This window comes from Manihot esculenta, chromosome 9 (genome assembly GCF_001659605.2).
Source record: "Manihot esculenta cultivar AM560-2 chromosome 9, M.esculenta_v8, whole genome shotgun sequence".
Lineage (NCBI taxonomy): Eukaryota > Viridiplantae > Streptophyta > Magnoliopsida > Malpighiales > Euphorbiaceae > Manihot > Manihot esculenta.
Window position 1 is genome coordinate 3,091,334 of NC_035169.2, and position 20,439 is coordinate 3,111,772.

The window sequence follows — 20,439 nt, forward strand, 5'->3', positions numbered from 1 at the left end:
TCTCTTCAAATTCAAGCTCTTTTGTTCAAATGGCTTTGGAGATTTGAGAATCATAGGGATTCACTCTAAGTTCAACTTCTTCTATCCAAATATTCTTTCAATTTGGAGAAGAGCATTTCTTCCCTTCAGAAAGACATTCGAGGCTATGCTACTTTCGATGAACTCTTCTCTCCTTTAATTCATATCAGATTTGCTGTGGGGAATGAGATGAAAATGAAATTTTGGAATGAGGGACGATCGGTTGGTAATATTGCTCTCAAATTCTCCTTTAGCAGACTATTAAATTTAGCAGCTAACCTAGATGTGTTGATGTTAAATATGGGCTGTTGGGTGAAGAACAAATGGGAATGGGAAATAATTGAATGTCTATAATTTTACATAGAATAAATAAAATAATTAATAATAAATATTATACATGTTAAAAAATTAGTTATATCTTTCAAATTATAAATGTTTAAATAGAATTTATTATTGAATATCTATAATTTTACATAGAATAAAAATATAAAATTATTTAAAATTTTGTCATATCTTTCAAATTATAAATCACTAAGTACAATTTATTATTGAAAATTAATAATTTTAAATAAAGTAAAAATATATTATTATTATTAATTATTAGGATAAAGTTTTTTAATTATAATTTATATATAATTTGACTATAATAATTTTTTTAAAAAATATATATATTAACGATAATTTTATTAAATAACAAATATTAGCAAATAAAATTAAAATTTGAATATTTCAATTATAGTAAAAAAAATCAACAAAAATTATATATTTTCTTTATTTTATTTTATTTTAATTCTTTTAGATACTTTGATTAAATATATTCATATAAAATGTCAGCAAAAACCTTACGCATCGACTTGAAGTTGATACGATTAAAAGTCAAAAACATACCCATCAAACAGTTCTCATATCGAAAAGAAGGGCATCAGCAACTGGGACCACAACCAATCCCTCATCCTCCTCGTCTGAAAGCGACAATTGTTGAAGATTGGCCTCCATGGAAACAGAAACCTAGGTTCTGACAAAACGAAAAAACCAAAAACCCTAAGCACAAGGCTTACGAAAAAGATGAATAAATTAATTAAAATCTATATTATGTGGTTCCTAATATATTATTATTATTATTATTAATTTTGAAATTTATATTGTATTAGGATAAAGTTTTTTAATTATAATTTATATATAATTTGAATATAATAATTTTTTAAAAAATATATATATTAACATAATTTTATTAAATAACAAATATTAGCAAATAAAATTAAAATTCGAATATTTCAATTATAGTAAAAAAAAATAAACTAAAATTATATATTTTCTTAATTTTATTTTATTTTAATTCTTTTAGATACTTTGATTAAATATACTCATATAAAATGTGATATTAAGATAATAGGAGCCCAAATTTAATAGCCTATTTGCAATAATAATAATAATATATTATATAAAAAATTAATAAAGAGATAAAAAAAAATGGTAAAATATTGTTTAGTTTGTGAAAGTGTTAAATTTGGTTGCACAGAAATGATTTATTTGACTTTAAAAAGTGATAGATGAAGACAAGAGGTTCTTATGCTCCACTTACAACTCTTGATAAGAATATTTTATTATTTTATGTAGTTATTAATTATATAATTTTAATTAAAAATAGGTATAGTTAATATATAAAAATATATTATATTATTAATATGTAATTTAATCATATAATTAAAAATTATAAAATAATTAATACATTTATGATTGATATAAAAAAAATACACACATACATAATTTATTTAGATAGAATATATTAAAATTAATTAATTATTTAATTATATATTATTAGTAATTTTTAATAACTAATTAGAATATATAGTTATTTTTTAATATTGTTAATAATTGTTATCTCTGCTAACCTGCCGAATGTTATATTTTATTTAACAGAATGAATTGATCAACTCTTATTTTTATATTTTTGAAAGAAATAAAAATTGAGTACAGCTGATAGACTGCATAATGAAAAATAGTCTTAACCAACTCTTCAATTCTTCTGATATAATTTGTTTAATTGTTTTGGAAAGATTTTCTATTTATTATGATTGTTCACTCTTTCATCCTCTACTATAAGAATTTATTAAAATACAAATAGAATTTCTAAAAAAATTAATTAAGTGTGAATATTTCATATAATTTGTGATAATCTCTCCCATTTCAAACTCCTAACAAAAAATCTACTGACCTATAAACTTATTCTGCCATCTTAAGAAACTTAAAACCATAAAACCGAAGAAATTTTATTTATTCTCAATATTATAAACTCAAGCATCACTTAATTACCATATTTATCAATTACCATTAATAAATTAAAATGAAAATAATTACATAATTAATAATGATTCTTCTTCACTGCTTTAATTTGCAACTTTTTTTAAACCGATTAATAAACTAATCCAGCAATCAATTGTGGAGGAGTGCTCAGCCACTCCACTCCACAATTGATTGTTCATACTTTGATGTTGGACTTTCAAAATTGAATGTAATTACACTTTTAATTCAAAAGAAAAAAATAAACTAATCCAGCTAAAAAATTTTATTTAAGGCTAAAAATTTAAATTTTATTAGAAAAATTCACTAGTTATTCGTATATATATAAATTGAATCCCAGTTACTCTTCTTTGCTATAGAATTTCCTTTCGAGTTCTCTCACTTTCAAACCTTTCTTTTTAACTTTGAAAATTTTGATTAATAATGTTATCGTAGGAAGCTTCTAGCAGGAAAATGGATTCTCTCTTCAAGATTTTAGGTCTCCGGTTCGACCGATTAGAAAGTTAAAATCCTACAAATTCAAAAAGGCTATGTAGCCATATACGTGGATGACGAGAGCAATAGATATCAAGTTTAGTTTCAGTGGAGAATCTGAAGTTTCCGGCATTACAAGAATTGATTAAACAATCTCAGGATAGTAATCTCGACTCCAAGATTGATGGCCAATTGTACTTGTCAGTTGAGGGGTTGTCATACGAAACTTTAGAGAGTTTTTGAATAATTCTTTTTTATATGTTTAAATTATTAATAAGTCATTATATTTTATTAAAATTAATTATTCAATTTCTATTTCTAAATTACTCAATTAAAACATTTTAAATTTTATAAAATGAAACTCTTTAATATTTTTATAGAATAAAATATTAGTAAATATATTTTTAGCTTTAATTAAAAAAAAATTAAATTATATATATAATATAAAATTTTATTTTAATCGAATGAAAAAAATAAAAAATTAAACGGTCAATTTTGGCAAAATATAAAAATCAAATAATAATCCACTCTCATATTTTAAAGTAATTTTTTGGGTACTTTATGGGAAATTCTCAATAATTTTACCAATTATATCTACCATTTATATACGTCTTTTTTTCAAGTTTTATTTTTTTCTATTTATGCATTGATTTTTATTTCTTATGAGAATTGCTGGCAAAATAATATTATATTGTAGGATGCTTTATGAACGGTAGATGTTAAAAGTATAAATATATATATATATAAGTTTCTTAATTCTATTTAAAATATCAATTTACCAATAAGCAAATTAATTTCTTAATTCACTTTCTACACGATTGTACTGATATATATATATATATTAGTTTCCTTTACCAGCAGGCAGAGAGCCTTCCTTTTCCAATTCTCTATTTCCTTTCCTCATTCCCAATCTCCGATCCATCCCTAAAAACAACTGACGAGAGATCGATGATGATGATGATGAAGATGCCTTGGAGGAGGAAGAGCAGGAGCTTCCATCTTCAGCTACAAGGGGCAATTGGTGCCATTCAATCTCCATTCCTATTCTTATTTACCAATTATTGCCATTCTTCTACTTCCACACATGAAGATGCACGCTTCTTGACAAATAACTTCAAATCTGCTTCTTTTACCCGCCTTCATGATGCCATTGCTTCCTTTAATCATGTAATTCATATGAATCCTCTGCCTTCTAGGGTTCATTTTAATAGATTCTTATCTGCCCTTGTGAAAATGAAACAATATCACACTGTCCTTTCCATGTCCAAAACAATTGAATTGCTAGGAATGTCACACAATCTTTATTCTCTTAGCATCTTAATTAATTGCTTCTGCCATTTACACCTTGTGGATTTTGGCTTCTCTGTTTTTGGTAAGATGCTCAAACTGGGATTGGAGCCTGACGTTGTGACATTTACTACCTTAATTAATGGGCTTTGTATAGAGAGTAAAATCGAAAAAGCAGTGGAATTTTTCGATGATATGGTTGCACGTGGTTATCAACCTGATGTTTATACTTACAATACGATAATAAACGGAAACTGTAAATTTGGGAAAACAAACGTAGCTATTGGGCTGCTAAAGGGAATGGCTGATAGAGGTTGTGACCCAGATGTTGTGACATACGGAGCAATCATTGACGCCCTTTGCAAGGATGAGCTAGTTGGTGAGGCTTTAGAGCTCTTCTCTCAAATGAGGAATAAGGGCATTTCACCTAATGTCATCACTTACACTAGTTTAATTCATGGTGTTTGCAAATTAGGCCAAAAGAACCAAGCTTTGGCCTTGATGAATGAAATGGTGGAGCAGAACATATTACCAAATGTTTATACCTTCAATGTATTGATTGATGCTCTTTGTAAGGATGGAATGGTTTCAGAGGCTCAAAATACATTCAATGTAATGATTCAAAGAGGTGTAGAGCCTGATGTGATCACATACACATCCTTAATTGATGGTCTTTGCATTTCAGACCAATTGAAGGAAGCTTTGGCCTTGTTGAAAGAAATGGTGGGGAGGAACATATCCCCTGATGTTTTTACCTTCAATATATTGATCGACACTCTTTGTAAGAAAGGACTGGTTTCAAATGCACAAAATATAATCAAAATAATGATTCAAAGATGTGTGGAACCTAATGTTGTCACTTATAATTCATTGATGGATGGATATTGTCTGTGCAAGCAAATTGATAAGGCTAGAAAGGTATTTGATCTGATGGTGATCAATGAAATAGCTGACATTTTTAGCTACAACATTTTGATAAATGGATATTGTAAGTGCAAAATGATAGATGATGCAAAGGAAATTTTTGATGAAATGTCTCATAAAGGTTTAGTTCCCGATGCTGTTACTTATCATACTCTTATAAAGGGTATGTTTCAAGCAGGGAGGCCCCAAAATGCAAAAGAGCTCTTTAAGGATATGTGCTCTCATGGTCAACAACCAAATATAGTAACCTTCTCAATTATGATTGATGGCTTGTGTAGACAGGGGAATCTCGATGAGGCACTCACACTATTGAAAGAAATGGAGAAAAGTCAGTTGAAGCCTAATTTTGTGATCTATAGCAGTCTGATCAATGGTATGTGCAAAGTTGGGAAGATTAATGATGCCAAGGAACTGTTTTCTAGTCTTTTTGAAATTGGTTTACAGCCTGATGTTTGTGTATATAATGCAATTATGAAAGGACTCTGCCAACAAGGATTAATGGATGAAGCGTATAAGTTATTTAAAGACATGGAAAAGGTAGGATGTTTACCAAATAATTGTTGTTATAATATCATCATTCAAGGGTTTCTCAAGCATGAGGATTTACCAAAAGCATCAGAACTAATCAACGAAATGGTTGATAAGGGGTTCTCTGGTGATGATGCTACCACAGAATTGGTAGTACATTTATCGCAGAATAATAATCTCATTCTGAGGCTTTTAAAGGTGCGCAATGAGAGATCAGCAAACTAAAGTTGTTATATCTTGACCATTCAAGTGTATCTTGGACTGCAACTTGGTAATTACCTTTTTCAAATATAATAGATATGTAATTTAACTAACTTCCTCAAATATCATTTTTAATTTCAATCAGATGTGATTCTCTTCCACAAAACGAAAATTTCTAACACTGCAAATTACCTGTGGTGGAAACCATGATATGTGTGTGCCTTTCGCTTGAATTCAGACATGGACTAGATCTCTTTGATATGAGATTGTTGATGAATGGAGGTCATGGATTTCTAATCATCAAGCTGGTAAATCCACCATCTCCATTACAATTTTTTTTTGGCTGCTACTACAGCCTTAACTCGAGAGCTCAGTCCTAAAATTGAGTTGAGAACTAAAACTAATTGGTTCCATACTGCAATGCCTAAGAATCTTTATCTATTTTTATTTTTGTGCTCAATGACCTTTCAAAATGCTATCATTTCTCTTGTAGGTACTTGCAAGGATATGACTACAACTTCACCTTTCTAACCATAAAGGTATAAGCAATTCATTTTTGCTTAGTTATTATAATTTTTAATAATGATGAAACTAATGATTATAAACCAGTGTGCTTTTAATACAAGGTAAGAGAATCACTAGACTTCTACAGCTGTTAGTTGGATGAAATGTCACTAAAATTATAAACAGAAAATTTTATGGGAATTGAGGGAAAAGCAAACGTCCTCTTTGTCAATATGGTATATAACGGATATATTTTAGTGTTGGACCACCATTTGAGTTATTTATATGGTGCATTTTGCGATACATTTGTGTGGTGTTATGAATGTGAAACACATTGTTTCTTACTGTTTGAGATGTTAGTTAAGTTGGGCAAGAAAAGTTGTTTTGGTTGTTTCTTTTCTCCTTTCAGAAGTATATAATTAGACATTTTATGTTTTTACCACCTTCTAAACCTTGTAATATACTTTTTCTTTTTGCTTGATGCATCTTTCTTGAAGTTTTTGTGATTCTGCATCCATGGGAAATGGTTTGTTAGAGAAGGTGGGTTTGACAGGGTACATATTGAGAGGTAGGAAACCTATTGCAAAATGATTCAGAACCCAAGAATCTATATCAGTTGTTGTTTACTTTACAAAATTGAATAAACTATGGGATAAACTTGGTGCTTTAAAGCATCATCTAACTATTACACATTAGATCTTTCTTGTGGTGCAGTAGTGTCAATACAAAGAAACTTCATTGATTAAATGGAATACTCTTGTTGCATCTCTTCCCTTAGATCTTTCTTCTCTCCTTTTAATCTTATCAGATTTTCTGTGGGGAATGAGATGAAAATAAAATCTTGGAATGATAGACGATCGGTTGGTAATGTTGCTCTCAAATTCTCCTTTAGCAGAGTATTAAATTTAGCAGCTAACCTAGATGTGTTGATGTTAAATATTTTTTAAAAAAGAAAAAAATAAAATCAATTTTGTAAACAAATTTTTAAAAATATCCATTTCCATATAAATTTAATTAAAAAATGAATATTTACCTTTTTTTTTTAACTTTCAGACCCGTTATTATTTATAAATACTAATAATTACATTGTAAAATTTATAATTTATTTAATTTATAATATAATATTTTAATTTACATATAAAATCCACATGTTCACGTCTGTTTTAATGGATTAAAAAACTATACAAATATACATTATTTAAAATATTTTAATTTTATTTGTTCGATTAATTTACAATTTTAATTTAATTTATGTTCTATTAACAAATATAATATTAAAATATTAATAGATTGAATATTTTATTAAAACTATTATATGTTTTAACAATTTACTTATATTAAGACTATCATTAATAATTAAAATTCTAATACTATTAAAATAACATATCAAAATAAAAAGTTTTAAATTTTTTTAGTAAGAGTACAGTTTTGTGAATAATATTTTTTATTATATTAAAATGAAATTATAAATAAAATAATTATTAATAAATATTATACTTGTTTCTTTCAAATTATAAATGTTTAAATATAATTTATTATTGAATATCTATAATTTTACGTAGAATAAAAATATAAAATTATTTAAAATTTATTCGTATTTTTCAAATTATAAATTACTAAGTATAATTTATTACTGAAAATTACTAATTTTAAATAAAATAAAAATATATTATTATTATTATTATTAATTTTGAAATTCATATTGTATTAGGATAAAGTTTTGTTTAATTATAATTTATATATAATTGGACTATAATAATTTTTTTTTAAAAAATATATGTTAATGATAATTTTATTAAATAACAGATATTAGCATATAAAGTTGAATATTTCAATTGTAATAAAAAATTAACTAAAATGATATATTTTCTTAATTTTATTTATTATAATTTTTTTAGATAACTTTGATTAAATATATTCATATAATAATGTGATATTAAGATAATAGGAGCCCAAATTTAATTGCCTATTTGCAATAATAATAATAATATATAAAAAATTAATAAAGAGATAAAAAAAATAACAATAAAATATTGTTTAATTTGTGAAAGTGTGAAATATGGTTGTAGAGAAATAGAGTGGTTTACTTTAGTTTTTGGAATCTGAGTATTTATATTTTTTGGAAGTCAAACTTAAAGTGACTATAAATTCTACTAGAGGTTCTTATGTCCCACTTCTGATTAGATTCTGATTATCTGATTAGATTCTGATTAGATTGATAGAAAAAGGAGAGATAGTTGGATTTCAGGAGATAGTTGGATTTCAGGAGATAGAAAAAGGAGAGCTAGCCATATCTTTTCCAACCGGACCTGACTCACCCGAAGTACGCCACGTGTCGGACCACCAAGGGAACCTCAGTGACACCATCGACCATCTCAGAGCTGCTATGGAGCCAATCGATTCGACAAGCGAGGAATTCATGGCCAAGGCGCCCATTCTTGACCCGAAGACACAAAATCACAGATGCTCCTCACCTAAGATTTGCATTGGTTGCAACCTCCACCACTGTTCCAGATTTTTCATAGATCAATTTTGGTTTATTGGGGTTTGATCCTTGATGAAATTTTTGGTTTATTGGGGTTTGATCCTTGATGAAATTTCTGTTCCTCTAGGTTGTTTAGATGTTCCATTGATTGATTCAGTTGAGATGCTTGTGTTTGGATGTTACATAGTTTGAACCAATTCTTATGACCTCCTCAATTTTACCTGTAAGAGCTGCTAGGAGTTTTATTTCCTTGAAAATTGATTAATTCCTCAAGACCTCTAAGCCGGTATACAAATGGGAAGTTGGCGACACTCTCAAGAAACTCCGGGATCGCAAGCTTTATTATCCTTCTTTCAAGGTTCATCCCTTCAGAATCTCACCAAATTTACTTAGCATTTTGTCTTTTCAAATTAGTTGTTTCTTTTTAATTTACTAAAAATTGTTTTTTCTGTGCAATCAGCATTTTGTATGTATTTTTAGCTATTTACTAAGAACTGGATACAAGTAGAAGTTTAATCAAGTTTCAGTAATTCAGTTTTAACTGCTTCTGTTAATAGCTTCCATTAATAGCATTAGTTTGTTAGATTTCTGTTATAGGTTTGTTAGCTGTGAAGTTAGTTAACTTTTAGTAAGAAGCTAAATTAATTTTCCCACCAATGTTAGATGATGAGTTGACAACTCAATTTTTTACTTGTATAAATATCTCACTTATAAATCTTCTCATTCATAAATTGAATATAGAATTTTTCTCTTAACATGGTATCAAAGCAACCAAGGCTCCTATCCAGAACTTTCTTTATTGACAGTTATTTTTCTTCTTTTTCCTTCTTAAATTTCTCTACAATTTCCTTGATCTTTTTCATTTTTCATCATTTTTCATACTGATTCTACGAAGATGACTACTAATCTTACTACTGAAGTTGTTGAATCATCTAATACAGATCTAATTACATCTAAATCTAAGATAGACACAGTTATTTTTCTTCTTCCTTCTTCCTAAATTTCTTTGCAATTTCCTTGATCTTCTTCATTTTTTATCATTTTTCATATTGATCCTACGAAGATGACTACTAATTCTACTGCTGAAGTTGTTGAATCATCTAATACAGATCTAATTACATCTAAATCTAAGATAGACACAGTTATTTTTCTTCTTTTTTCTTCCTAAATTTCTCTGCAATTTCCTTGATCTTCTTCATTTTTCATCATTTTTCATACTGATCCTACGAAGATGACTACTAATCCTACTGCTTAAGTTGTTGAATCATCTAATACAGATCTAATTACATCTAAATTTGAGATTGATCTGCTGAATTCTGATTCCCCAAGCTAGATTCTAGTAAGTACTCCTTTGACTGAATTCAATTACCTCTCTTGGAACAGATATATGATAATTGCTTTGACCGTAAAAGATAAAATAGGATTCATAAATGGAATATGTAAGAATTTAATTTTTCATATCGTCCACTACGAAAATTTATTAAAATGCAAATAGAATTTACGAATAGGTATAAATTCATTTATAAATGTTATTTCACAAAATCCACAATGAGTTTTTAATGGTTTAATAAATAGATTAAATGGTCCATGCCATTAATATGTTAATTGAATATTTAGTGGTACAAATTACTTAAAAGTTAATATAATGAAAAACTCTAATACCCAAAATACTTATGGCACTTGGAGAGAGAAGTAAGAGCATTTCCCTACATCATTATCTGTCCAAAGAGAGTGGGACAGAGCAATAAGAGAAAACATTCATTTCTTTGAAAGTTTTAAATTTGGTTGCACAAAAACTCAAAGCAGCAATATAGTGATTAATCTGGCTTTGAAAAGGAGATATCTCAACGTCAATTAGACTATATATGAGTCCTACAAAGGTTTTTATGTTCTACTTCTGATTAGATTGTAAAGGAGAGACAGTTTGGCTTCAAGAAGTGATTTGTTTAGAGATCACGTAGGCAACTAGTTATAGGGTTTTGCTATTGCTTTTCTCGTACAAAATTAAATATAAAATAAAGTTTCTTGTTAATAATCATAAATATTTTCTCTATGCTATAAAATCCCAGTATCATATAATACATCGTTAAGGAACATGCTACTTTTAACGATTCAAGCGGAGTAGGGAGCGAAATGCTAGAAGGAAAAGCTATGGTGAAGGAAGTAAATGCCCATAGAAATATACACTTCTCCATATTCAGTTTAGTATTCTAGTTATAAATGTCACAAATTGAAAAGATTTGATTTTATTATTCAAAATTTAAAATTTTGAATATAAATATAAATTAATGTAAATATTTGGATTATTTATCATTCTGCGAACTCTTCCATTTAATTTTACAAACAGATTTTATATCCGTTTACAAATCCAAACATATCCATTTAATTTTACCTGCGGATTGCTTATTCTTTTGCGAATTAGTTTGTATCTATTTAATTTTACAAACGGATTAAAATCTATTTGCCAATCAATTTGTATCCATTTAATTTTACAAATTATACATTCCTTTGTGATCATTTTATATCCATTTAATTTTATAAATATATTCTATATTCATTTGTATCCATTTAATTTTATAAACGGATTATACAGTCATTTGCGAATTAATTTGTATTTATTTAATTTTACAAACAGATTATACGTCCGTTTGCAAATCACTGTGTTCATTTAATTTTATTAATGGATTACATGTTTATTTGTGAATCAGTTTGTATTGATTTAATTTTACAAATAGGTTATATATCCGTTTGAAAATAAGTTTGTTTCCTTTAATTTTATAAACGGATCAAACTTTTATGAAACAATTTGTATTCATTTAATTTTACAAATGGATTATACGTCCCTTAACGAATATATTAGTGTCTATTTAACTTACAAACAAATTATATATCTATTTAAAAATTAATTTGTATTTATTTATTTTTAAAACGGAGTGTACATCTATTTATAAATCCATCTGTGTCAGTTTATAAAATTTTTGCAAATAAATTATACATGTATTTATAAAACAGTTTGTGATGAGTCGCAAAACTTATTATTTTCTTTATATTAAATTCCATAATTTTGCTATGATTTTGATGTAAAAAATTAATTTTTATTTGAAATTTGATTTTGGACAGATTTTAAGTTAAAAATGAGAAAAAAAATTAAAAGAAACTATAACCCAAGCCAACAAACAGATTTCAGGATTAGTGTTTTGCCAGCGGTATAAAATTCAAAACTGTTTTAAATAGATGCTGATGATCTGAGATCCAATAGAATAGGGTTTTACAAGGGTTTTTGTATTACAGAATAAGGCTTAAGTTTCCTGAGGAGGGGACTCCTCTTTTATACATTGTCTTGCATGCTGGTGACGTGTAAAGGTCTCTCCAGGATTGGGCCACGCGTCTCTGCCATGCGGATTCGGAGGTACTAGGGTATCAGCCGCCTGCTCCATGCGTAACGGCCTCTGATTCTTCTCGTACGTACGTTCGAGCGGATCTGCCAGGCTGTCTGGTGAATATTTTTCTGGATCCTGGGCTAGGCCGAGAGTTGGGCCGGACGCTAAGCCTGAGTGGAGAGGGCTTGCTTCGTGTGGGCCGGGCCGGTCGGATGAAGAAGATGGGTCGAGCCCGGCTTAGAGGGTTGGATGAGCCAGGCTTGTTATGTATATCAGGTGTGTGGGCCTCTACGTCATGGGCCTTGGGATGTGGTCAAGCCCCTGGCCTGGAGTGAAGGAATCCAGCGGTCATCAATTGCCGAAGGGTTAGCTCAAAATTCTTGAAAATTTGATGTTACCTCTAAGGCGTCTGGATGGTGCATTGAAGATCCTTCTGGTATGGCAGCCGAAGGGTGGGACCATTCGGGAAGCTGCTGAAACCGCTTTACCCAGGTCGTCTGGCCGGCCTCCTCCTCTGTTTGTTGCCCGGGCTCCAGAGAAGTCCTGGGCTATTGAGGGATTCGCTCTAACTTCACCTTTTTCCATGGAGAAAAAGGGAATTTCCTCGATGTCCCTGTTGTCCTCTTTTGATATAAATGGAAGTGGCGCCGGCGCTCAGCTTGTTGTTCTTTTTGATGTGAAGTACCAGTATTATTATTCCCTTTGGTGTGAAGTACCAGTATTACGTGAGACTGGGATCTGCTGCACTCAGTCAGGTCTCCAGCGATTTCTTCGAATGTGTACTTCGCGATCTCTTCGGGGGCATAACCCGAAGACTTATGTTTTTCATGTGTGGTGCACGGCCGGCATACAATATCTGAGCTTGTTCGTATGTACCGTGCATCACATTTGGGTAACCGAACGTTTGCCCAGGGGAACAGTGAGAAATGCTTATGGGAATCAACTTGTCCAGTTCCCCTATAATAGCGAGACAGATCTTGGCCTTTTCTGAAAAACTCACATTCCGAGCTACGAGGAGTCCTCCGAGCTGAAGACTAGAATAGTAGGGTAGATGAAGTATCTGGATATGTAAATCCTTTAAGGATAGTCTTTCATCCCGTAGTGTAGGCCTTTGTAACGTGTTGTAATGTACTTTTCTTTTAATGAAGTTCTTGTTCTGCTCTTATGCCTAAGCTGTTCTTCTTTTATCATGTGTGAAATACTTTAGATTGCTCGCCTTATGATTTTAACCAACTGAGCTCTGTCCTGCTTTTTCCCGAACTGATCTATCCTATCTGCGAGCTCTAATGAGTTGAACTCCGGATCCACTTAGCCAACCGGGCTTTCAAGTTTCCGAACTGGACTGTCTGACCGACCTGTGAGCTCGGTCTTTACTTAGTGAAATGAGCTCTGAGTTTCCTTTAGCTGGCCGAGCTCTCAAGTCATGCTGTCTGAGCTGGTCTAATCCGACCTCTGAGCTCGGCTTCTGATGAGTTGAACTCTAAGCTTTCAGCTCTGTACGATTCCGAGGTGCTCTTGGCGCCTTTTTCCGATCTCACATTCTTTGTTTAATAACGATAAATCAAATCTTATAACTTTTTAAGTGATGAGCAAGTCTGACCTTTATCATGCTCCCATTTGCTTGTACTTTTGAGTCTTTTCATGACTTGCCCCTCTGTTTCTTCGGCATTTACCATAGGGATGGTAAAGTAGTAGGCTAAGTTGCTTTGACTGATGAGTTGGGCCTGTATTATGTGGGTGGCGAATGGGCTTTTAAACGATGGGCTGTCATCGTATACTTGGCCCTTGATAGATGTAGATAAGCCCAGCGATCATCCTTTTGCCCCTTTACCGTTTCGCCGGTTCTTACTGAACCGTTGAGAGAGTAAACTTCGAGAACAATTAATGATCGCGCCGCTCCAAGACAAAACTGTTCAAATCAACGCCCTGTTTCATAATTGCCTTTCTTTTCGAATGCCTTCTGTCTTTTGAAGAACTAGCTCTCGTTTGCTCTCTGTCTTCCTGCAACTCCTTGTACGGTTTTTCATCCCATCGTGTTCTCAGGTACGCTTCCTTGTTCTTCCATGGCAAGTTCAAAGCTTCCTGATGTTTTTGACCTTGAGTCGCATATTACACATTCCAACATAACTAATCACATTTCCCGGAGGCTTTTAGATACTCCGTTGTATCTTATTCGAGCTCCTCTTCCAAATGAGAGGATAGTTCTTCCTTACCCTCGCCCTCCTGGTTTGGTGGATCCCCAAGAGATTCGTAGCATAGTGTTTTTCCTGAAACAGAGAGAATTTGGTCTACCGTTCCCTTTTACCCCTTTCTTTGTTGAGGTCTTTGAATACTTTGGGGTAACTCCTCGAATGTTATCCCCAAATTCCATTTTATTCATGTCCTGTTTCGAGTCTATCTGTCTGGGTTGGGGTTTCGCACCTACGGCCTGTCTGTTTGTCACTTTTTTCCGCCTGGTTAGGGCGAAGCAAAATTTCTATTACTTTTCCCCCCGTAATGGGCTGTCCCTTCTTACGGGCTACAAGGATTCTATAAAGGGATGGGTAGAGAATTTCCTTGTGGCGGAGTTAAAACTAGGGTCCTGCCGAACGTGGGATGTGGACCTAAGGTGGGGGGAGATCCTTCCGGGCTGCAACGATCTGCCCGAATTGAGTCTTATTGAGCAGGTCGGGCTGCTTCGACTGACTTCCGTTGAAAGGAAGTATGATGTCGAGAAGTGTATGTTTGCGTCCAACCTTAAGGATATCCGGGACACGGGTATAGTGCTTTGTCCGGCTATTCTGTTTCTTCTTTGCTCATAATATCAGGAAGTATGCTGATTCTTTATAACTTCTTGTTGCTTGCAGCTTCTGAGGTCAGAATGGATGGCATCAAATTCCCCAAGAATTTTGACCTGTCTCGGGAGAACATGCATGCAATTTTTGACGCCTTTGGGGATGGGCGTTCTGTAACTGAGATTGCTGCAGAGCTGGCACAGGCCGCTTCCTCCAAGAAGGTCAGCCGACCTCCCGTCAAAGCTTCCTCTCGAACTTCCAGGCCAAGCTCTCGCAGCAACAAATCAGCTCGGCTATCTAGCCATGGTGGGTCGAGCTCAACCTTGACGCCTGCTGAAGGGTCTAGGTCCGTTCTAGCCTCCTCAGAGGTCGTGAGGGAAACTTCCCTAGCTATTGTGGAGCCGACCCAAGTTACTGAACAAGTGGGGCAGGGTGCCGCCCATTCTACTGAGGGGATGTTAGGGGGGAAATTTAAGTCCCTTGGTGAAGACAAGGAGACCTCTGGGACAGGGATGGAGATCATCCTCCTAGAGGATCAAAGCCCAGAGGTTTCTGGTGAAGATTCCCCTGCTCCTGTGAGGACTGAGTCTGAGGGATCTGAGGGTGTCCCCTCAAAGACCGGGGGCAAGCGTCCGACCCCTTCTGGAACGCCTGTCCCATCTCCTGCTCGGAAGAAATCTAGGGTTGCCGCAGGATCTTCTCCAGCTCTTCCTTCCGTTGGGAAGGGGAAAAGTGTGCCTGTCGAGCCTTTGTTGTCTTCTTCTGACAACTTTCTGGATGTGTCGGATATTACTCCTGAATCTCCAGCTAGTGCTGTTGCCGACCTTCTCAGAGAGAGAATGTTCAGCGGAACTACAGAGGCTTCGGATCCTCGTCTTCTTGCCCTGACTGGTCTCTTAGCCAGTTCTACCAAGGAGCAAGTGTCCTTCCGATCTCGTTCTCGTGAGGAGCTCGGGTATTCGATTAGAGAGATGCTTCTGATGGTAAGTTATTTTTTCACCTCTCTGTAGATTTGCTTCGTTTCTTTTTCTGACAGTTGTTCTTCCTTTTCAGGTGACGGGCCTCTTTATGGAGGTGGATGCTCGTGATCGCTCCCTCCAGGAGTCTGTAGACCGCCGGATTGAGGAGGCGCGTCTGGAGGAGAACTTATCTGCAACCAGTGACGCAAGGGGTAATCTGGTAGCTGCTCGAGAGCAAATCCAGTCCCTCCAAGTGGAGTTGCATTCGGCACTAGAGGCTCTTAAGAAAGCTAATGAGAAGGTGGCTGAGACAGCAGGGCAGACCAAGTCTTTAGAAGCAGAGCTATCTCAGACTCGCAAAGTTCTCAAAGTGTCTGATGAGAGGGCAGCTGCCTTGGAGGTTCGCTGCGAAGGAGTTTTAAAGCAGCTGTCCTCTATGACGGAGGCCCTTAAAGAAAGGGACGAGGCTGTAAGCCAAAAAGCTGAGGTCCAGCGCCAATATGAGGCCTTAAAGGCTAATTTTGAAGAGCTTCAAGCTCAGCTTGAGGAAGCGAAGGCGCAGAAGGAAGCAGCCCTAGCTCGGGTGGAGGTCCTGGAGCAGGAGTTGAGCACGAGCTCTGATCGTATCAGAGACCTGGCTTCATCGGCTGAGGAGTTCAACCTTCGCCACCGGCAACTCAACCATGAAGTCAGGACCTTAGAGCGCAAGTGTGCAGCCCTGCTGGAGGTAGTAAAGCATGTTGAAGGGAAGACTCAGTTAGTGCGCGAGCAATGTATTGCAGAGTATCAGGAGTCTGATGAGCTGAAAGTTAAAATTGAACAGGCCTGTGAAGCTCATCTTCAGGACTACAAAGACTCTTCTGAGTTTAAGGAATTTGTAGCTGAGGCTTGTGAAGAACATCTTTATGAGTATAAAACTTCTGGTGAAATGAAACAGGCTATCATTGAGAAGGCCTACCGCATGTATGTAACTGGCTACAATCGCGGGTTAAGAGAAGCTAGACAGGCTCCTGATATTCCTTTGGCCAAGCTTCGTAGGCGCGAAGTGGACTCAGATGGCGAGTCAGTGCTATACGGGGAGGATGATTGCCCTTTGCCCCGAGGAGATTGCCGGAGGAACATAGACCGGCCAGCTGAGTCATCTTCAGGGGAATCCGAGCTAGGGTCGGAGGAAGATGATCCTGATTCTGAGAAAGAAAGCCTCCACCCTGGATCAGGAGTTGCCCCTACTATTAATGTTGAGAGCTCTGGCCCAAGGGATCCCGAGTTTCCTTCAGATGTGACTTCGAGTAGGGATGATGTAGGCGAGGGTGTTCTTACTAATGTAAGTCCTTTAAGGACTATTTATCCTCCTACCTCGCCGGAGAGATAATTTGTAATAGCCATTAGTGAAATATCAGTTTCCTTTTTATTGTTTCATATTTCTTGAAATTTATCGCTACTCTTCATATTTGTGATGTAAACTACATATTTGTACTCGTAAGCTCTGAATTAATCTTAAGGTGCGAGTCCAGCTCGGAGCTGATAGTCTGAGAGATAAAATCTCGTACCTTTGTAATGGCAACTATCATGTCTGTTGGTTGGTTGTAGTCCTTCTTTCTTGGTTGTGACTTTGTATTTTTTGTGCCAGATAAACTGATTTTGATTATAGCCTTTTTATCCTCCTAAGGATTTCTTTATTGATGAGTCTTTCTAGGGAGGGAGCTCGGCCTTTGGCCTTCGTATATTGATCCTTTAAGGATATGAGTCTATCCGAGCTGAGAGCTCGGTCTTGGGCCTTTGTGAATATTTATCCGAGCTGGGAGCTCGATCTTGAGTTTTGTAAGAATTTAAGTCTATCCGAACTGGGAGCTCTCTCTCTTCTTTTTTTTTTTCGGAATTGGATTTTATAAGTTGTTCCTGTGGAGAAATTTTTCATTTCGGGAGGCTCTTAAGTCCTTCACCGACCTATTTTTGATTCTAGGAGATCTGACGGGATCCTGTTTTTCTTTGAATATCCGGGACGACCTCGGGGCCTCGCCGGTTGTTTTTGACTGCAGGAGATCTTACGGGATCCTGTTTTTCTTTGAATATCCGGGACGACCTCGGGGCCTCGCCGGTTGTTTTTTGTTTCCAGGAGATCTTACGGGATCCTGTTTTTCTTTGAATATCCGGGACGACCTCGGGGCCTCGCCGGTTGTTTTTGACTGCAGGAGATCTTACGGGATCCTGTTTTTCTTTGAATATCCGGGACGACCTCGGGGCCTCGCCGGTTGTTTTTTGTTTCCAGGAGATCTTACGGGATCCTGTTTTTCTTTGAATATCCGGGACGACCTCGGGGCCTCGCCGGTTGTTTTTGACTGCAGGAGATCTTACGGGATCCTGTTTTTCTTTGAATTTCCGGGACGACCTCGGGGCCTCGTCGGTTGTTTTTGACTGCAGGAGATCTTACGGGATCCTGTTTTTCTTTGAATATCCGGGACGACCTCGGGGCCTCGCCGGTTGTTTTTTGACTGCAGGAGATCTTACGGGATCCTGTTTTTCTTTGAATATCCGGGACGACCTCGGGGCCTCGCCGGTTGTTTTTTGTTTCCAGGAGATCTTACGGGATCCTGTTTTTCTTTGTATATCCAGGACGACCTCGGGGCCTCGCCGGTTGTTTTTGACTGCAGGAGATCTTACGGGATCCTGTTTTTCTTTGAATATCCGGGACGACCTCGGGGCCTCGCCGGTTTTTGCAAAGTTCAGGCTCATTGGCCTTACTGTCGCTTCGTCATCTCAGCTGGTTTCGTGCCTAACTGAGGCCTTGTTTCATGTAGAACGTTTGTTCATAAAGATAATCACATTGTATAAACAATTTTTATTTTCTCATGTCTGTCAAAATACAACGTTTTTCTTTACGAATTATTTCAAGGAAAATACCTTTTTAGGTGCTGGATGTTCCAAGCGTGGGGCTCGGGGTTTCCTTGCATATCTTCGATTCGGTATACCCCGGGTTTAACCACTTTTGTCACCTTGAATGGACCTTCCCAGGTCGGTGCTAGCTTGCCTGCGGCTGCTCTTTTTCCTGTAGCTTCCAGGTTTCTTAAAGTCAGGTCTCCCACCTTCAAGCTTCTTTCTCTGACCTTTTGATTGTAATATCTTGCCGCTCGTTGTTGATAAGCAGCAGTTCGGACTTGGGCTTCTTCCCTAACTTCTTCAAGAGCATCTAGGTTGCTTCTTAATTTGTCCCCATTAGCGTTCTCACTAATGAATTGGACTCGATGAGTGGGGATTTGCAACTCAATCGGGACTACGGCCTCTGTGCCATAAGCGAGTGCAAACGGGGTTTCTTGAGTGGGCGCTCTGGGAGTGGTTCGGAGTGCCCATAGTATGCTATTGAGTTCTTCTGCCCAATTCTCCTTTGCGCCATCCAGCCGTTTCTTTAATCCTTGAAGGATAGCTCTATTGGTGACTTCCGTTTGGCCATTAGTTTGAGGATGAGCCACGGAGGAGAACTTATGCCATATGCCCATGTTCGTCGTGAAGGCTCTGAAAGTGCTGCAGTCAAATTGTCTGCCGTTGTCTGAGATAAGTACTCTTGGTATACCAAATCTGCAGATGATATGTCCCCATACGAAATCTATCATTTTGCAAGCTGTGATTGTGGCTATTGCTTCTGCCTCTGGCCATTTCGAGAAATATTCCACAGCCACCACTACGAATTTCCTTTGCCCCGTAGTCTTGGGAAAAGGTCCCAGGATGTCAATTCCCCATTGTGAGAAAGGCCATGGACTGGATATGCTTGCTTGAGGAGTGGCAGGGGCCCTGATGGCATTAGCAAATCTCTGACATACGTCACACCTCCGGACAAACTCTTCTGCTTCTTTTTTAACAGTGGGCCAGTAGTATCCTTGCCTGAATATTTTGTTGGCCAATGTCCCGGCTCCCTCATGAGCCCCACATAGGCCTCTATGTATTTCCTCCATTACCTTTGCAGCTTCCTCCGGACTCACACATCGGAGCCATGGACTAGACTTCCCTTTTCTGTATAAGGTTCCCCTTATTGCTTGGTAGTTGGCAGCACGGGCTGCTATCTTTCTGGCTTCTTCTTTATCTTCGGGGAGTTCGCCCTTTTCCAAGTATCTCAGGTATGGAGTCATCCAAGTTGGGCTCTGCTCCACCTGCAGTACTGTGTTTGTCTTCTTGAAAGCAGGTGTGCTGACATGCTGTATGTATACTTCATCGGGGAGCTGTTCTAACGCTTCTTTGGTCAGCCGACTAAGCAAGTCTGCCTCCTCATTTTCATCTCGAGGTATCCTCTGAAATCTCGTAATAACTCCTCGGCTCGTGAGGTCGGCTTCCACAGTTTTTACTTTATCAAGATAACTCTGCATGATGGGATTTCTGGCCTGATACACTCCCGTCACCTGGTTGATCACCAGCTGAGAGTCACTATTTACTTCGAGGTCGGTTACCCCTATTTCCAAAGCTACCAACATTCCGTTCACCAAGGCTTCATATTCGGCCACATTATTAGAAGCTTTGAATTCTAGCCGTAAGGCATAACATACTTTAAAGCCCTCCGGCCCCTTAAGTATTATCCCAGCGCCACTGCCCTCAGAGCCTGATGCTCCGTCTACATA

At 35.8% G+C, this 20,439-nt stretch overlaps 2 protein-coding genes across 2 annotated transcripts; both read left to right on the forward strand.

The window, feature by feature from the left end:
• Positions 1-3,858: 3,858 nt before the first annotated feature.
• LOC122724528 (pentatricopeptide repeat-containing protein At1g63330-like) lies at positions 3,859-6,676 on the forward strand. Its single transcript, XM_043959759.1, has 2 exons — positions 3,859-5,803; positions 6,227-6,676. The coding sequence occupies exon 1, from the start codon at positions 3,970-3,972 to the stop codon at positions 5,755-5,757; it is 1,788 nt and encodes a 595-aa protein (XP_043815694.1). The 5' UTR covers positions 3,859-3,969; the 3' UTR covers positions 5,758-5,803; positions 6,227-6,676.
• A 77-nt stretch (positions 6,677-6,753) lies between these two features.
• LOC122724563 (translation initiation factor IF-2-like) lies at positions 6,754-17,474 on the forward strand. Its single transcript, XM_043959854.1, has 4 exons — positions 6,754-6,805; positions 15,930-15,950; positions 16,060-16,424; positions 17,466-17,474. Exons 1-4 carry the CDS (start codon positions 6,754-6,756, stop codon positions 17,472-17,474), a joined length of 447 nt encoding a protein of 148 aa, XP_043815789.1.
• The last annotated feature ends 2,965 nt before the right edge of the window (positions 17,475-20,439 follow it).